The 17,595-nt window shown below is 40.1% G+C and overlaps 1 protein-coding gene across 2 annotated transcripts in view; it reads right to left on the reverse strand.

The window, feature by feature from the left end:
• Window positions 1–17,595, reverse strand: part of NPNT (nephronectin) — a 49,501-nt gene that overhangs the window by 3,923 nt on the left and 27,983 nt on the right. For both annotated transcript variants that reach the window (XM_054633523.2, XM_077177168.1), the window contains 5 exons: window positions 15,852–15,986; window positions 14,548–14,670; window positions 12,255–12,650; window positions 3,593–3,688; window positions 3,109–3,207 (listed from right to left, as the gene is read on the reverse strand). In XM_054633523.2, the coding sequence (XP_054489498.2) occupies window positions 3,109–3,207; window positions 3,593–3,688; window positions 12,255–12,650; window positions 14,548–14,670; window positions 15,852–15,986 (849 nt within the window). The remainder of the gene's footprint in view (window positions 1–3,108; window positions 3,208–3,592; window positions 3,689–12,254; window positions 12,651–14,547; window positions 14,671–15,851; window positions 15,987–17,595) is intronic.

Consider the following 17,595-nt stretch of genomic DNA (forward strand, 5'->3'; position numbering starts at 1 on the left):
CCCCCTCTCCAAAACTAAAACCTCATGTATTCTGTCATTTCTGACAACCCCTTGATCACTGCATGATTTTAAACCCACAGTGACATTAAAGCTACTGTACAAATTCATGCACCTTTCAAGCTGCAATGTTTTGCTGTTGGGTAGATAATGGAGACCAGAATAAATGCTATAATGGAATTGAGCTGTGGCTCTGTCCCTTTCCCTTTGTTTGGGAACTGTGTTAACCAGGTAAATCTCAAAGCATATCCATTTGCAACCCTGATAGCTTCTTTTATTCAACTGTAATTTAAACTCTTAATCTGGTAGATAGAGAAAGCAAGAAGCAATAATGATTTCCACATGGCTGTTAACCCCGAATTCTAACAGTAGGAAGTTGTCAGTGAACATACATACTCAATTCCAAACCCTATTATTATCTCTTATCATGTATGAAGTAAAGGTGCCTTCCAGAAAACACTCAGAACATGAGAAGCTAAGGATCTTATCCATTAAACCTAGAAAGAAAAAAGGCACCTTTCACACCTACACTCAGAACTACACTAAATGAGATTTCACATCCTAGAGAAAACCCAGACCTGTATGAGTTGTTTGTACTTTACATTAAAACTTTTGCAAGGTGGGTGAAACCTTTAAAATCTAAAATTACCAAAGGGAAAAAGGTTCAAAAAATTAAAAAAAAATAAAATAAAAACCTTATCTTACACTGCATCTAAGAATATATTTTCTTTATGTGATCAGATTTTATGTATTTTTTTAATTAAAAAATGCCACCTCTACCTTAAGTTCATTAAGAAAGTGGCACTTTTAGGCTCCTTACTTAAAACAAAAGATTTAGAAATATTGCAGATTTGTAATATTGTTGACATACACAGTTAAACAGGATAGAAAAATATTTTTAATTGTGTCCCTGTAACTACTCAAACAGAGCATTATTGTTTGATAGCGTCTCTTTGAAAGTCACAATGTTTTCCCTTGAAAAGCTGTAAAATTTAATTACGATGTACCATGGCTTGTCACACACTTAAAAGAAAAGCCAACCTTGTCTCCAATTCACTACTTCTACATAAGTTTTTAAGTTCTTTGGTCTGAATGAGATTTAACAAAGCAAAGTATTATGCTGCTGTCTGGGGCCCTAGATCAACATTTAGCCATGAAGTGGGATCCATTTGTCCAAGGATCTGTTAAAGCCTTTTGGTGGGAATTTTCTCAGGGATTTTTTTGTTTTGGTTTGTTTTTTTTTTTAATGCACTGCTTTTGCAGCAAGGTCACTATCTGCTGAAGTAAGCATATAGAGTTTAAATAACTGTACCTGTTTGCTGAAGATACAATTATACCACTCTGAAAGTACTGACTTATTAAGTGCATCATTTTCAGATAGTTACTGTGGCTGAAGCCAATCAATAGGAAACAGATTTAGGTAAGCACAGAGCAAACATAGCTGTAGGCAAGCCCCTGCAGGAAAAGGTCCCCTCAAATCAGCATTTTCTGCATGCAAGATAAGCTTATAATGCTGAAGCACAGCGCCTTTCAAAATGCAGATTCTGATAAACCAACCTATAGCAAACTTTGCAAGGTGAAAGCAAGCAGTCAGGAACAAGCTGTGAAAATAAATCCTTCCAACAAGGTATTCCAGACTGGAGGGGGTGGGTGGATGGGTGGGTGACTTCAAGGGACTAGTTTTAACAGGTTATGTCAACAGCAGCAGAACATACACAGGAAATAAAAAGCTGAGCTTGTCCCTGGCTACTGGGTAGCAATGCAGGGGAACAGTCTGACAAAAAAGAGCCAGTTAAAAATCGTGGTTCTGGAATTCAGTATATATAAATAACAGTTTTTGAGTACAGATAATGAATATGCTCTGAATGACTAACTTAGAAAAAAAATGTATTTTTAAATTTGTTGTTTCAAAAAAGGTATGAATTACATGCAAATTTTTTTTCTCAACTGCAGGAGGAAGGAGCTCTGCTCTCCCAGTCATTCCCAGGGCTTTTCATGTGTCACAAGGAGCTCCTGAAGTACCAGAGCAGTGGTTTGGGGGGACCCCTGCCCAGGCAGTGAAGGCAGCACTTCCACTGAGCCAGCAAGGTGCCAGATCACCTGCTGGGGTGGCAAATGACTGTCCCATCAGTGGCCAGACAGCTCTGACAGGGTGCTGCATGAAGAAAATGGCTCTCGGTGCCCTCACCCTGCCTCATCCTAGCCTGGCCACTGTCCCGCCTGAGAGCTGCTTTCCTTCCGCACATCCTGGGAGCTTTGTGCGCTTCAAAGGCACGGAGTAATCCCATCATTACGGGAGCCAGGGATGTGTGTCTAATCCCGGCACTGGGGGAAGGGCAGAGGCAAGGGCAGCAGCCTTGCAGTGCCACACCAAAATCAACAGGGGACAAAATACATCCACATCCTGGGACAGCACAGCTGGGGGACAGGGAAGGGCTCTTCCTGTGGCTGAGCACCAGCGTTGATGCCAGTCTCCTGTTCCTGCAAGCAGCTACTACACACTCCCCTCTAACCTTTGGGGTAATGTCACTTTTTATCATCCCAAATAGTCCCTTCTTCAGAAGCCTCTGTGTTTCAGCATTTCACTGGTCTGCCTTCCAGTTACTTAACATTTTTCCTATATACAGATTGATTTTATCAAATTCTACTCCAAGTCACAGCAATCTGAGAGGTTAAACTTGAACATTATATCTGCAGCAAAACAAAGACTATTTCCAGTACTTTCTATAATTTTGCTAGTGATAGGGAAATATGTTTACGTGGTAATTTGAAAGACAAGCTTTGTTTCACCATAAATAAAAGTTGTTCTCTGGTCCACATTTTTTTCAGATTCCTTTAAGACAAACTTTTGCTGACTACATTTACTACTCCTTCACAGAGATTCCTATTTTAAAGATGTCAGCTATGATAAAAGTGTAAATTTTCAATTGCTCTTTCACATTGGGAATCCTCACTTTTGCTCTTTATACACAGAAGAGGCATCAGTGTGAAATATACCCCAGAACTAAAGGGAACAGGAGCTGTGTAATTTGCCCTCAAGCAGAACTGTCATCAACCTCAAGCCTTGGTGGCTCTTCAACTGCAGGATGTGATTGTACACAGATCACTTACCTGATACATCTCTCACTGGTTCCCAGTGCAAGTCATCATCTTTGTCCTTGATCCATCCACACAGTCCACTGTCAAAATCACAGCTGTGCACCAGCACACCTGGCAGAACAGAGCAGGAGGTCACAAAATAAACCCAGAAATTATTCAGATTGTTTTGGTTTTCAATTTCCCATGTGGCTGACACTAGCAAGTAAGTATGAAAATTAAATATAGAAGGAACCCTAGGAAAAGAATCTACAAAAATACTAAAACAATAAAAAGGACTCTTGTATTATTAACAATTCATGCTATTTTTGTGATGACTTTTTTTTTTAGGAAATAAAAGTGTAGGGTTCATATAGAAGAAGGTTGATTTTACATGATTTTATAAAGCATAGATTAAAAGAGGGGCATAAGATATAAGAGTCCTGAAAAATGTATTAACTACCAAGAAATCTCAAAAAATCCTAAATCCTAGATCCTAAATAGGAGACATGGCCTTTACCTGGGTCATCATTTGCTTCAAATTCATCAGCTGTAATCCCTCGTTCAATTTCAAGTATTTCAAAGAGATTATTGCTCACTCCAGGCTGGCGTGGAACTGTGAGAAAAAATGAATGAGATAAGGAAGTGGGTCACTAATTTATCTCTAACAAAAACCAGCAGAGTAGCTCTGGGCATTGTGCTTTTCCTGGAGATTTCAATACATTTAATTATATTCAACACAAAGTCTCATAAACTTTATGCCTACGTGATTTATGATTTGTGGTGTAACATTTACCTAAGCACTGTAAAAGGTGATTCCAAATCTCCTAAAAGCTCTTTGAATGAAAGCTCCTTTTTAACCAGGGGGGAAAGCTTTAACCTTGAAGCCCACTGTTGTTCTCCAAATACATTTTCAGAGACAGCGGTTTCTCAATGAAATAAAGCCACATGAAAGTCCTCACCCAAGCCTTCCACAGACATTTACAGGAGAACCTCGACAGGAGGCAGCAGCACTTGGAAGAGGCCCCACGAGCACTTAACCTTTGAAATACAGCTGAAGGTACATCCATCAATCTGCAAAGGATTAGAGCTCCCAAAACAATTACCAGGGTTGTACTGGGAGTTGAGAGGGAGGAGCTCTAGTGGAAGCTGGAATTCAACCGTAATTATACTTTTTGCTTTCCAGCACAGCCTGTGCTTCAGCTGCTGTTCCCAGCTGGAGGAGAAGGAACAGCTCTCAGTGATTAAGGGGCCCAGAGATTATTAGACATTCAGCATCCAGGACAACCTGAAATTTATAAGCTCTTTGTGGGAGTGATGGCTGCCAAAGTCAGGTGGCTACAAAGACTCCCATGTATTTCTGAAAATGCTGTGCCAGTTTGTGTAAGTTTCAAGCAGATTTCTTGCCTGATGGACAGCTGTCAGCCAGAGATAAACAGATTGCACTGAATAGAGCTGTCTTGGAAAATTCCTCTTTTAGAGGCAGGTCTAATGCATAATTCATAACAGTAGTAATGTGTTTCAGACATGTCCTCAGATTTTATAGGCACCTCTGACACCTAAGGTATTTGTAAGTGTCTTATCTATTAAAAACTTGGCATGTTTTCCATTTGCAGTGGTAAAATAACTATTAATGTCTCTATAGAACAAGTGAGAACAAGAAGAATTAAGATAACTGAAAGGACTCTTGTTTTCAGAAAATCAAATCTAAGGTTAAGAAGGAACTTCTTTTGCACTAGGTCAACATGAAAATAGCACTGCTACAAGAGCTCCTCTAAAGCCAAAAGATAGAAAAGGAAAAAAAAAAAAAGTTGATATTAGGACAAAATAAGCAAACTCCAATGTATTTTTAAAGTACTATTCTAGGCTAGAGGTCTTGAATAAAAAATTTATATAACAAAAACAAATAGTGAAAAAGCTCAAAATGTGTAGTAAGCCAATGAACTCCCAAATATAATAGTCATTATTTGAATCATTAAGTCTCCCTTTCTCTTGTTTTCTTTTTAGTCCTTTGCATATTTTTGATTATGTATATTTGCAGTCTAGGATATTAATGCTCTAAACAGCTTCAGATTTAAGGCTGGGTATTAGAGGGCTGTTAATTTTGAAAGATACCTTGATTGTAAATAGCATTTTTGCTGCTGTGTTTCACCTGGGCTGTTTTGCTTTAAAACCTTGAGCTTTAACATGAAAGAAAATTTATAAATGTGCACAGTCCCCACAACCTAGGGCAATAATTTCCTTGCAGAACATCTATGCACAAATATTATATAAATCCATTGTTCACCCTGAATTATGCAGGTGGGGCAGTTGAACAAGCACATCTATGCTGCACACCCCGGGAGCAGCACCTTGCCTTTCCTCACCTCAGACTGTGCCAAGGGAAGGAGATACTGTTTGTTATCTATGCTGTGGAGAACAAATCAACTTCAGAATTTCTGAGCACAGCACAGCAAGCACCAAAGGCTCAGACCACAGGTTCACAGGCAGGTAATTACAAGGTTTTAAATGAGCACTGTGGCAAAGAGCATGAAGGAAACTCTCTGCCATGCTCGAAGGTTTGTAGGATACTCAGAGGTCACAGTTTTAAGGTACATGTTCCTGCACACTCTCTTCTCAGTCTGTCACAGTCCTTGTTTATGGAAAATACTGTAAAAAATATTAGGAATTTATCTTGTAAACTACTTCGGTTTACTTCTTCAAGTACCACTTCTAATGCACTGCTTTCTATAAGCCTGAGTTACATCTGTGCAAATTCTCCAAATTCAAGTTGATATATCTACCTATAATTAAAGCTCTGCAAAACTATTTTTAAAAAAATTCCCTGAGAGTCCTTTCCAAACACTTTTTTTACTAACTTCTAGAAGAATGTGTTGTAGTGCTTTAATAGAGTCATTTCAGTGCTTGGACCTAATTACAGGAATGTGCACTCAATTTGAAACAAGGGTTACCATAAGAGATGCAGAAATCTAAATATAACCCACATGTACACTTCTTTTTGCCACGACAACCAATATGTTCAGTGGTGATCGTGGGAGAAAGTATTTGGTACAATTATTTTCTGTAAGCTTTCCGAGCCCTTTCTGTGTACTTTATATAGCGTATCAGTGTGCTTTTCACTTAACTTCAATGGTTTGATAAAGCTTGTCAAATAGAAACTTGGCTTCTTTTACTTGAAGAATTTTATAAGCTCTGAGTGAGCCAATACACCCACACTGCCATATTCTCAAAGTTCATGAGCTAACTTCTTCATAGATGCACAAATCTGGGGGGAAATATTAAATAACTGTGATTATTAATAATAAATAAGAGCAATTTCTTTTTTAACCTTTGGAAAAGCAATACAGCTTTTTTTAAATTTACTTGCTAATTGCTGAGATTGGGAGTATAAGAAAGTACATGTATATTTATCAGCTTGTTTGCAATAAACAAATAATTGCTGTTTTGGTGTTACACTACCAAGACCTGGACTTCAGCTTCATGTTATTAGTAACTGTTATTACTATTAATAATGCAGTTGTCTGGCTTACAGAAAAAAACCTGATTTTGCACTGTAAGTACAATTCCACTCCACACAGTAATCATGACTAAGCTTCCCATTCACTAAAAACAACAACAAAAAAGGACAAAGATGTTTTGACTGAATAGTTACAACTGAAAGCTGTTAAATTGCAAAAAATTCCCACAAGCAATGAGATCTCACACACAAGTAGTAGAAAACAGCTAAAAGTAAGGGTAGTCCAGAGGTAAGTCAGATTGAGAAAACAAGAATAAATCCTGCTTTCCTCCAGGGAAGATATTGATATGTGCTGGGCTAAAAAGAAGAGGCAACAGAGAGGCAAATTTCACCCTTTTGTTCAGACATCCACAGTGTCCAGAAAATATTTCTTAAAACTCTACAGATTCAATTCTGCAGTAAGAGTTATTTTAGGAAGTGCTTTGATGGACTGTGCCACCCTCTCCAGCACTATTTACATATGAGGGGAGACACAACAGTCTCAGCATGCCACCACTCTACAGTCCAATCTTGGATTTCTTGGCCATTTATAAGGCTCAGTAAGCTTTACCAAAATCAAGCATCTTGGTATTTACCTTTGCAGAAGGTTTTCTGCAAAGTGACCTGCCTGCTTTTGTATGAACATCCATTCAGGAGGTGCAGAGTGCCACGTGAGTTTCAGGGAAACACAGCTAAAACAAGGAGTGAACAGAAACTTGCATATCAGATCTGGGGACAAAACTTGCTGGAAGACTGATTGAAGGTGAGACTTGTAAGACTCCTAGATTTCATGACTGAACTCCAGAGTACCAACAGGAACAAAGCACCTATCACATATGCTTAAATATAAACACAAATACATTTTAAAAGGTGCTAGAAAAGTGAAGACAAATGAAATACTGTTGTAAAATAATGCTAGTCTAAGGATATCAAGGAATAACAAACCCTCTAGTCTTTGCTTTTATTATTTCCCTTTTTTCAACAGCTTCAAGGATCACAAAACTGCACTTACAGCACTAAGGACTTTGCAGTCACTGAAAGGGAGAAAAGAAAGAATCCAGTTTTAATCCAATCTTGACATTTTTAATAGCTGTTATGAGAAACATTTCCTAACTCCAATCTTTTCAGCTCCACTAAGGGCTAAGAAGAAAAACTGCTGAACTGTCTTTTAATATAGATACGGGGGTTTATTCTTGCTATGCTGATATCTAGTGTTATGCTTTAAGTTTATGCTTTTAGTGCTTATCATCCAGATCCCAATGGCAGCAGAAATTCACAGGCATATTGAGAAGTTTGTTGTATTTGTTAGAGACTTATAACTAGAAAAGATTCCTCTGTACTTCACTGTAGTTTGTATCAGTGCTGAAATAGTTAAATATTAAGCTATCACTGCATTCCTCTCTCATTGCCATTCCCCCCCTATCCATATCAGGAGAAGATTATCCTTGGTGCCAGATTCCACTGTCTGCATCTGACTAAGTGGTTCAAAGGCCAAGTGTAGGAATTCCATGTTAAAAAATAAAAATTTTTTTGTTCTCTAAAAAAGCAGCTTCCCAAAGTCACTGCAGGCTTTTTTAGAAAAGGGGTAAAGCATCTAAAGAAAAGAAACAACCCAATACCTTTCAAAAATTGCAAAGGGATTTAAATAAAATTATCAGCATTTTTATCATTTGTGCTCTTTGTCACTGCTGAAGAGAGCAATTTCTCTGATCCTCAGCTCATTTCAAGTTGAGAAGCACATTCAAGAGAGCTCTAAAGTGAAATCCTAGGTCAAGTTGAGTCAGTGTGTGGAACAGCAGGTCAAATAACAACAAAGGGGGAAAATAGGGAGCAAGGAGTCAGCAAGGGTACCCCAGGAAAAGGTTAACTAACAAAAGCTAGAATTTGAGAGATGCTTGCAGAAAAAAAGTCCATTTGGCGCAAGCATGTTTCCTCTCCTGATGTCGACCAATCCTAGAGCACCAGGATTTGGTCTAGGACATCTGTGCAGCAGGCAATGCCCCCTTTGCCATGGACTGACTGACAGAAGCACCCCCTATTCCATGGCAGAGCAAAGCAGTGTTGCCTCCTGCAAGTCTGGCTAAGGCTGCAGGGCCCCATGGGGAAAAAAGAAAGGGAAATGTCCATAATAACCTAGCTGAAAACACAACTTTGAGGTCTTTAGCAGATGTTAATGGCTTTGTTCAAAAAAAAGACTGGACATGGCACTCAGTGCCATGGTTTAGTTGAGGTGTTAGAGCATGGGTTGGACTTGATGATCTTGAAAGTCTCTTCCAGCCTAGAGATTCTGTGAATTCTCTGAGCACAGAACTGCCAGTGGTTGCTGGTGCTCTCTAGGCTGGGTTTTGCCCATCCCTGTGTGATAAAATACTACATTTTGTGACTCTTTGGAATACAACAACCCTTGGAGACAGAGAGGAAGCAGACAGGTAAGATGACACAAATTCTTTTGAAGATTTATAAAACTGAGGTTAAATCCTAGTTCATGACCTGAGTGGATCTAACATCCATTTTCTCCTCTGTTTTCCAAGAAAATAAGAGTTACAAGACCACTAATTGCTCTCTGTATTCTCCAGTGAGAAACAAAGAAAGGCAGAAAGGGCAAGGCTTTTTCTTCTCTTTTCAGGCAGGCTTATGGGGACGACAGTGCTAATTCATTTTTGAGAACTGGTTTCTTTGCTGTCTCATCTGGAGAAGCAGTTGATGTGAGGAAATGAACCTAAAGAAGCTCAGTATAAGCAAAACAAAATTATTCATATCCAGAACCCAGGAATACCACAAAGATGTCTGATGTAGGTGAGACTAAAACAGAAACAGCTTTAAAGAAGCTGAAAGAAATAGTTCCAAACTCCCCTTATGTGAAGAAATATAGAGGCAAGTGAAAAATCAACAAATGTTTTTGGAGGTGGGAGGGCTTGGCACATCCAGCTAGCAGCTAAGAGACAAGTTGAAGGTTAGCTAAATGTTACTAGTTATTCGAGTTTGAAATCCTGTATTGTCTTAACACCATGGTTGTTACCATTGTGTCTGGCTGTGAGGAATGATTTTGGAGAGGCACTGGCTTACACTTGGTGGGAGCACTGCTGTCCTGAGCTCACAGTGCCTCACACTGAGCAGCTGCAGCCAAACAGAGCCAGGCACTGCTCTCCCACACTCCTGGAGCAGGGGCAGGGCTGGCCAGCAGGAACCTGAGCTCAAACCCCCCTGCACACAACATCTGTAAGCTAACGTGAAAGGCCTTTCAGGTAATGCACCTCACCTCACTTTGCCATGGGCCAAGAGCACTCATGCAGCCAGGTCTGCAGCCCAGCTAATGCCCAGGAATGCAGGACCTGCCATAATGCACCCATGCAGCTGAACCCTGGTGTGATGGCATCTGGGGATGTCCAAGTATCTCTGTTTAATGTAATAATGTTTAGCTGTTATCCTTACAAGGGCACTACTGCAGAGAGGCAGACCCACGCTCTGTGCATTCCACTGTAGTAATGTATAAGGGCTATAACTTTTCTACCTGCTTTTCTAAATGTCCCACATGAGGAAATTAACTTCTGCTCTTCCCCACAGACCTCTGCAGTAACAGGATTCAAGAAATACCCTACTCTACAAGCAATGCTTTCTTTGAGAAAGTAGCACATTCTTCTGAAACAGAACTGTTTTGCACTAAACTGTAGATTTCAAATCCTTAACAAATGCTTTTGAGCACTCCCAACACAAACACTTCTACACAGAGAGAAAGTAGGAGAGGACTCCAGTGACCACTACCTAGATGATACTTTCAAAGTGTCCAGAAGAGAAGAGAGAAAAACAGAGCAGAAAGCAGAGTGGAGAGAAAAAGATAAGAGAGAGAAGAGAAAAAGACACCAGCTTCATTGAAGATCACAGCACTAGCATCATCTGGGGCACAAGTGGAATATTATTTCAGTCACACGTATGTGCATCAAGTATGGCTCTTGCAGGGAATAAAAAAAATTACGTGGCCTTGAAGACAGACATCTGTTGACCTGATCTGAGGCCTCTCTGTCCCTGTATTACCTACTGAGGCCAGGAACAGCTGGTGCTTGACCCGTTTCAGTCCTGCTGTGCCGTGCACTGAAGCCTTTGAAGCTATGTATGTATATCACAAACCTCAGAGTGTGGCAGCTGACCTAAACCAACAGTTGATAAACACTTTGCAAAGGTCCTGTGTTTGTTATATGTACCATAATGTAAGCTGCAGTCAGACCAAGCCAAACTTCAAAGGTTTTTATTTTCCTATTTTCCAAACTCCTGTATCTGAAACACATGTATTGAAAGCATTAGCTTCAAAATCCCTCTAGGGGCAATATAGAAAGACTAATTGTAAATAATAAGCTTTACATAGAGGATTGTTATGACTTCATGAAAATTCAGAACACTGAACACTAGCCCCTGCTTTAGTATTCTAGAGAACACTCACAACATGAGACAGACACATGGGAAGCATAATACTGGAGTCTACAATAATTTCCACAAAGCTAAATGTTTAGCTGTTGGGTCCCATTAGATTAAACTTCGTAAATCTTTATTATATTTCCTTTTAAAATTTCACTTAAACATATGTCAATTTTTAATTGAATATGAAGCCAAAAGTACGCTCTACTAAGCAGTACCAGGATTTTTCTTCTAACTTTTTTCAGCTTCACTCTCCATTTTCTAACTGTCTACAACAGATAAAATGTCACAGGGAAAAACTCTTTTACAAGGAGCAAAATATTTCACTGAGTAATGACCTGGAACAACAAAGCCCAGAAATTACCACATAGATGCCAAAGCAACCAGAAAAAAACTCCCACATTGCTTGTGCACCTGCTCTGAGACAGCAAACTTTTCCTCCTACCACATTGCTTCAGCAGCTTGATTGTACAACAAGCTGGAGAGCTGATCCAACACACCCTCCCCATCTCTAAAATTAGCCGCAGAACTAAAGATGAAATCGGGTGTCGAGTATTTCTTGGCAGATATGCACAGCTCTGTAAGTGCCAGTAATGTCTCCTGTGGTATGCACTAAAGCTGGCACAATGGTGCTGTAGACTTCAGAGGAGCTCCTAAAGTTACATGTCTTCATGCTATGATAATCTTTACTATCTTCAGCTTTTCATGTATCCCTTTCCACAGACACAGTCCAGAAAATTACCCTCTATGCTATTTTTATGCATTTTTCCCATTGTTTAGTCATGAACATCTGAGACTATTTGAACCCATACAAAAAAAAAGTCACATAGAATCCTTTAGGTAATTAGGCATGATCCCATTTCTTTACCATTCTTAAAACTATGGTAATATTCTGTTTAGGAGGGACTCTCAACTCTCTGAATTTAAATCCATTGACTACTTTATGAGTTATGCTATACTTCAATCCTTTTCAATAAAATGTCTTTCATTTCCTTAAAACCTTCATCTGAAAGCATAATTAAGTACTTCTATAGGACAATATACTCAATAATTTCAGGGGGAAAAAATAAATACTTTTTTGATTGATTGATTCAGAATTTCCATTGCAAAATTTTGTTAGGTAATAAAATCAACTACTTTTGCAGCTTTACCATATAACCATTTTCAGTTTCCTTTCTCTGTTCTCAATGATATATTGTTCCAAAAATCCCAAACAGTATAGTGCACACTTTCATCTACAGCTTTGATAAACAAAGGAATATAGAAAATTACTTACTGAACACATCTCCTCGGGGTTTCTGAGGATCTGGCTGGATCCTGTTGTCATCTATAACTCCTTGGGAAGTTGTAGTTTCAATGGGAACATGTGCAGGCTCTTCAGTTATTACCAGAGGAGTTCTTTGTGGTGGTAGTGTAGGTCTTACTGTTGTAGGTTGAGGTGTTGTTGGAGGTGGAGGCTTCATCACTGGTGTGGTGACCGGCCTTGTTGTCACCGGCATGTATCTCATGGTTGGCTTGGGTGTCAGTCGAGTTGTCCTGGGTGCAGGCTGAGTTGGCACAAGTGTAGGACGAGCTGTTGGCCCAGGTGTAGGATGAGTTGTTGGCCCAAGTGTAGGACGAGCTGTTGGCCCAGGTACTGTAGGACGAGCTGTTGGCCTGGTCACTGGCCTTTCTGTAACAAAAGCAGGTACATGCAGTGGTCTGAGGAGTTGTGCCTTCAGCATCAACAATCCTGCTCATTCTACCACTGCCTCCCTCAGGGAGAGTGCAATTGGCCTTGAATATGTGACATGGACCAGGTGGCTCAATCAGAAAAATAGGAATAACTGCAAAGAGAATCAAAATGGGACCAAAATGGACATCTCAACCTCTCACTCCAGAAACTTAACAGTCTCTTTCATTGTGACACAGAGACACTTGGATGAAATAATTTTTTTTCTTCTGAAGGTTTCCAGTTAGAAACATAGTTTAGCATCAGCACTGCTAAATTATCACATCCCTTTAGGTTGTGCTTGGCAGTGCAGCAGTTTAGAGATAATTTAGAATGACTGAAGGTCAAGACACTTCCATCCCACATCCTCTCAAGCATCGAGTCTCTTTCAGAGTTGGCAAAACTTACACAAAAGCTTGCTGGTTAAAAAATGCATGGGCAGGAAGCCATGGGTTAAGCAGCCCCCTAAACTGGACAAGTTCATAATCAGGAATGGAAGCAAGTTTATTAAGACCCCGATGTTACAAGCATTTTGATCACAGATGGCCTTTGGATTAAGAAAATTCTCGCAAACCTTTCCTTCTAAACATTTCTCCTTGTCAATAAGCAGAATTATTTTAGGGATTGAACCAAGCCAGCCTTCATTTAGATCCTTCTCTTTGCTAAAAGCCAGGAAACTAAGACATTTTTCAGCCTTCATAAAAACGAGGTGCTGGACTGAGCACCACTTTCACCCCAGAGACAGTGCCCACAGTACCATCTCCTCCAATGTTTCAGAAAGGACAACAAGTTTTAACTTAGTCTCACAAGGAGAGTTTCTGAAGACATGAAACACAAGAATATGTTTTGTTGTTTTCTATTGGTTAATAAGACTTTTACATCTCACTGGAGATGTTAAAAGGCTCAGTAGGAACTCTAGTCACATATTTTGTGTACAAGCATTTCAAGTATAGCACACAGTTAAAATGAAGAACTACTGTTTGTTAAACAGTGAATTGTTTGATGATAGCAGGTAAAAATGTTTTCCCTCTGACCACCTGTTTATTACTATCCCTTTGAGTACCCTGCAGTTTTGACATTTATAGTATATTAAAATATAAAAACACCCCTTAGGACCATGTCCCAGTAACACACATGAAATGTGCCCACATATACTTGCAAGCACTCAGGATGTGGGAGAACACCTTATACCATGACAGCTACAGCTGAAGGGGAAAAATGGTGCTGCTCTTTAAAGAGATCAGTGAGTCACCAAAGACCAGATCCCACAAAGGAATGCAGGATCAAAAAGATCCAGCAGATGCCACAGAGCTGCACACTCTTGTGGGACGTCAAATATGGGAGACCTCCAACACCTTATTCTGTACCAAGTGTGGTTGCTTTCTGTGGCTGCTTCTCCCAAGAGAAAGGTGGCCAAGGGAATTTTCCAACAGCAAATCCTTCCAGAGAAATCCTCCCTCCTGGCTCTTCTCACATCTGGGAAGCAGCAGGGAGTGGATGGGGTGAGCTGCTGAAACGGGCCAGTTGTGGAGTGTACATAACAACAGTGTATGAGTAATGTGCACTGTTTGATCAGACCTACCCTGCTTACTCAGTTGCTCTCATCCTGAAGCAATCTCTAGAATCAAGCTGTGAATAGGGAGAGGTGAATTTCTTTCTAATTATGAGAATGTCTCAGGAAAAGGTATTTTTACCAGGGCATGCTAAGACCTATAAAACTCCAAATACATTCACCAGCCCTTTATTTAGTATTAAAAATAGTGATGAGAAATTGAGCCTGACAGAGCTGTACCCTAAAGTTTACAAAATGGGACACATAAGCTTTCAGAATCTCTGTTATAAAAGGAGCATTACATACGTATGCAGTTTGTTCCATTGTCTCTGTACCCCTCTTTGCATTTGCATTTGTAGGATCCTGGAGTGTTGTAACAGTGTGAAAAGCTACCACACTGGTGGTGGCCAAGAGCACACTCATCTATATCTGCAACAGAAAATTTACATTAAAAAAATCATTTGCTTCATAGAAACCTGACCTTCTGCTTATCCCTGCAAAAACCCCCAAACATTAATACTATTTTGATTATACAAAAAAAAACCAAAAAAACAATAAAACTTTTGCCAGTGAGAAAAGGAAAATAGACAGTCACAAATCAATGTGGTGATGCAAGCATTAGGGAAAATAGGGACTATTGGGAAACTTTGGTATTGCTCAGCTTTTACCTTAGCATCAGCTTCACACATGCCATAGGTAGATTGCAGCTGAGATCTTTAACATCACAATTTAACAACCACTTCTTACAGGAGACAGAATAAGAAAAAAAGAGGGTAGGAATATGCATATTGTTAATCACACAGATATTAAATCGGTTTTTCTTCATAAAATTCTTTCTATATTGTACATCTGTATAGAAGTTTCTACATCAAGTAGAAACTGCTGGCAATGTTTCATATGCCATATGAAAATGGCATATGAAAAAAATCTCTAAATTCTAGCACTCTGAATACGAATTTCTCTGAAAAAAAATACTTAGGCAAACATAAATTATCTCCACATGATCTTTTTTTCAGTGAAAGAATGATAGCCAGTTGAGACCCTGTGAAACTAAGGCAGAGAGACCTGGGAATATCTTTGTTGAAGGGCATACACCAGCTGCATTCCAGTCTCATGTCCAGACAAAAACAGGTTATTTCCCAACTCCTGCCTCTTCCCCACCTGTCTGCAGGGGAAGGAAAGTTGGGCAGTCTGGGTTGGGAGGGGGTAGGGTGTGCATATTTTCTGATCTTGGATCTTGGGACATGCTATGGAGCACACCAGTGTTACAGCTCAGACACAGCCTTAGCTCATACACTGCTCCAAGCCTACAGCCAGGAACAGTGAACCCTGAGGAAAAAACAGCTTTGGAAAGGAATTCCTGCAGTCATCAGCTCTGTTCTCCCCACTAACTTCCACACAAGAACCAGTTGCAAGAATGTGGGCCAAATACATGCCTTCTCTTTCACAGCCTATTTCTATAATCCACCCTTTCTTAAAATACCAATGCAGTGTAAAACAACCTGCTTCAACATTTCAGCCATAATAAATAAACATTCCTCTTTGAGCATTAATTTAATTTTCAAATACACAACTCTATTACATGCATGTGAGAAATAGCTTGTTATTACCATGGCACTGGTATTTGCCTCCAATGTACATCAGGTCAAAGCCTTTATGACACCTGCAAATGTAGCTCCCGAAGGTATTGACACAGTGCCTGAATCGTGGGCAGAGAACCCTCCCAGTAGCACATTCATCAATATCTGTGGAAACAAAGGAACTGTGTTATTCTTAATAACAGTTAAAATACAATGTGTGCTGTCTAAATGAAACTGGTTTCACATAAAAAAATGGAAACATGGAAAGCTAAAGAATAGCCCAAGTATTTTTCATAAGGGCCCTTGGTCAGCCAGCAGTAATTCAGAGCACTTCTTCTGGCTGTGCCCTCCTGTTCAGCTCTGGGTCACAGGCAGATGCCCAGGGAGCAGCTGATGCCCACCCACTGCTGCTCTCCCTGCCTGGGGAGTTCTCAGACGAGGTCAGGCTGACACACAAAAGCTGCTTGTGCTGCCAGTCACTCTGCAGCCCTTGGACACCAAGCAGAGGCTGCTGAGTGCTCAAACACTAATTCTCCACTGAGGTACAGACCTGCCATGCACGGCTGCTTCTGACGCACGCAGCTCCTCCTGTTTGCTGGTTATCTACAGGGCACAGTTCAAGCCTTTGCTCTGCAGCTCTATCAGGCTCTTGATCTATGGGAAAGCAAGATTTTGCTCTCCCTGCAGTGCTTTTCCCAAAAGGAGCCCTTCAGCTGCCGATGTCAAGAGTGCAAAACAAAGCCGAGTGATTGATGCCCTGCTGCTCTTGTGAAAGGGGCCTGAGCAAGGCAGAGCCTCTTCCAGTGCACAGAAAATATGTTACCAAAAGTTGCTGGTTAGTTAGGGCAGCTACCTGAGTGGGGGAGATGGAGCTTCAGCTTCTCTCCAAGCTGGGCTCCCACAGCCAAGAGAAGTGACTTAAAGCCATGAATTAATGGCCAGATGGGTCATCCCAGGAGCTCCTGCTGGCACTGTCCCACTCTGCATGAAGAATTACTGAGGATAGCAAGCAGTAAAAGGATTCAACCCCTGAGCTCCCACACTCCTGGCCCGCCTGACTGCTCTCTCTCCATCAGGAGCATTGCTGGAATGGTGCAGTAAAGGCCTCAATGAGAAAGAAAACAAGGCAAATACTGGGCACCTCTCCACATGTCTGAATCTTTCTATAAATCTGTCTCTTGATTTGAATTTATTGTTAACATTTTAGGCTTTGAGTATGCTACTAAGTTTTACAAACTCTATCATGCTTCTTATTACAATTTAATCAACAAGTCCCAATTTTCTATCCTTTATTAAAATATTATTTCAAGGCTGCAAGTTTAAGACTCTTGATTACTAAGAGTTAGTTGGGGTTTTTGTTGGGTTTTTTAATATTTAAACTACAGCTTCAAAAAGTAGTTCAGTAAGAATGAGATTAGCCACTGAATATACTTCATCATGGCATGGATTATGATCTTTAAAAACCTAATGTAGCATGTCCTGCTTCTTCCTCTGTACATATTCATATTAATTCACATTTTTGCCAATTCACATAAGGCAAAAATTATGTTAAATTATTGCAGCAGTGTAGTGGTAGGTAGTTATATGTCCTAGAGATACAGGACAGAGTTGTTAATCAACACACTGTTCAAAACTGATGCAAAAATATGGAAAAATGTAACAGGCCTTCCGCTTGCATATAATAAGAGGTGCATGGATGCTCATTGCTGAAGGGAAATCCACTTTTTGATCAGCAGCCACAAGATCAGTGATCAGTTTCCTGCAGCTCTCAAAC

The sequence above is a fragment of the Agelaius phoeniceus genome, chromosome 4 (genome assembly GCF_051311805.1).
Source record: "Agelaius phoeniceus isolate bAgePho1 chromosome 4, bAgePho1.hap1, whole genome shotgun sequence".
NCBI lineage: Eukaryota > Metazoa > Chordata > Aves > Passeriformes > Icteridae > Agelaius > Agelaius phoeniceus.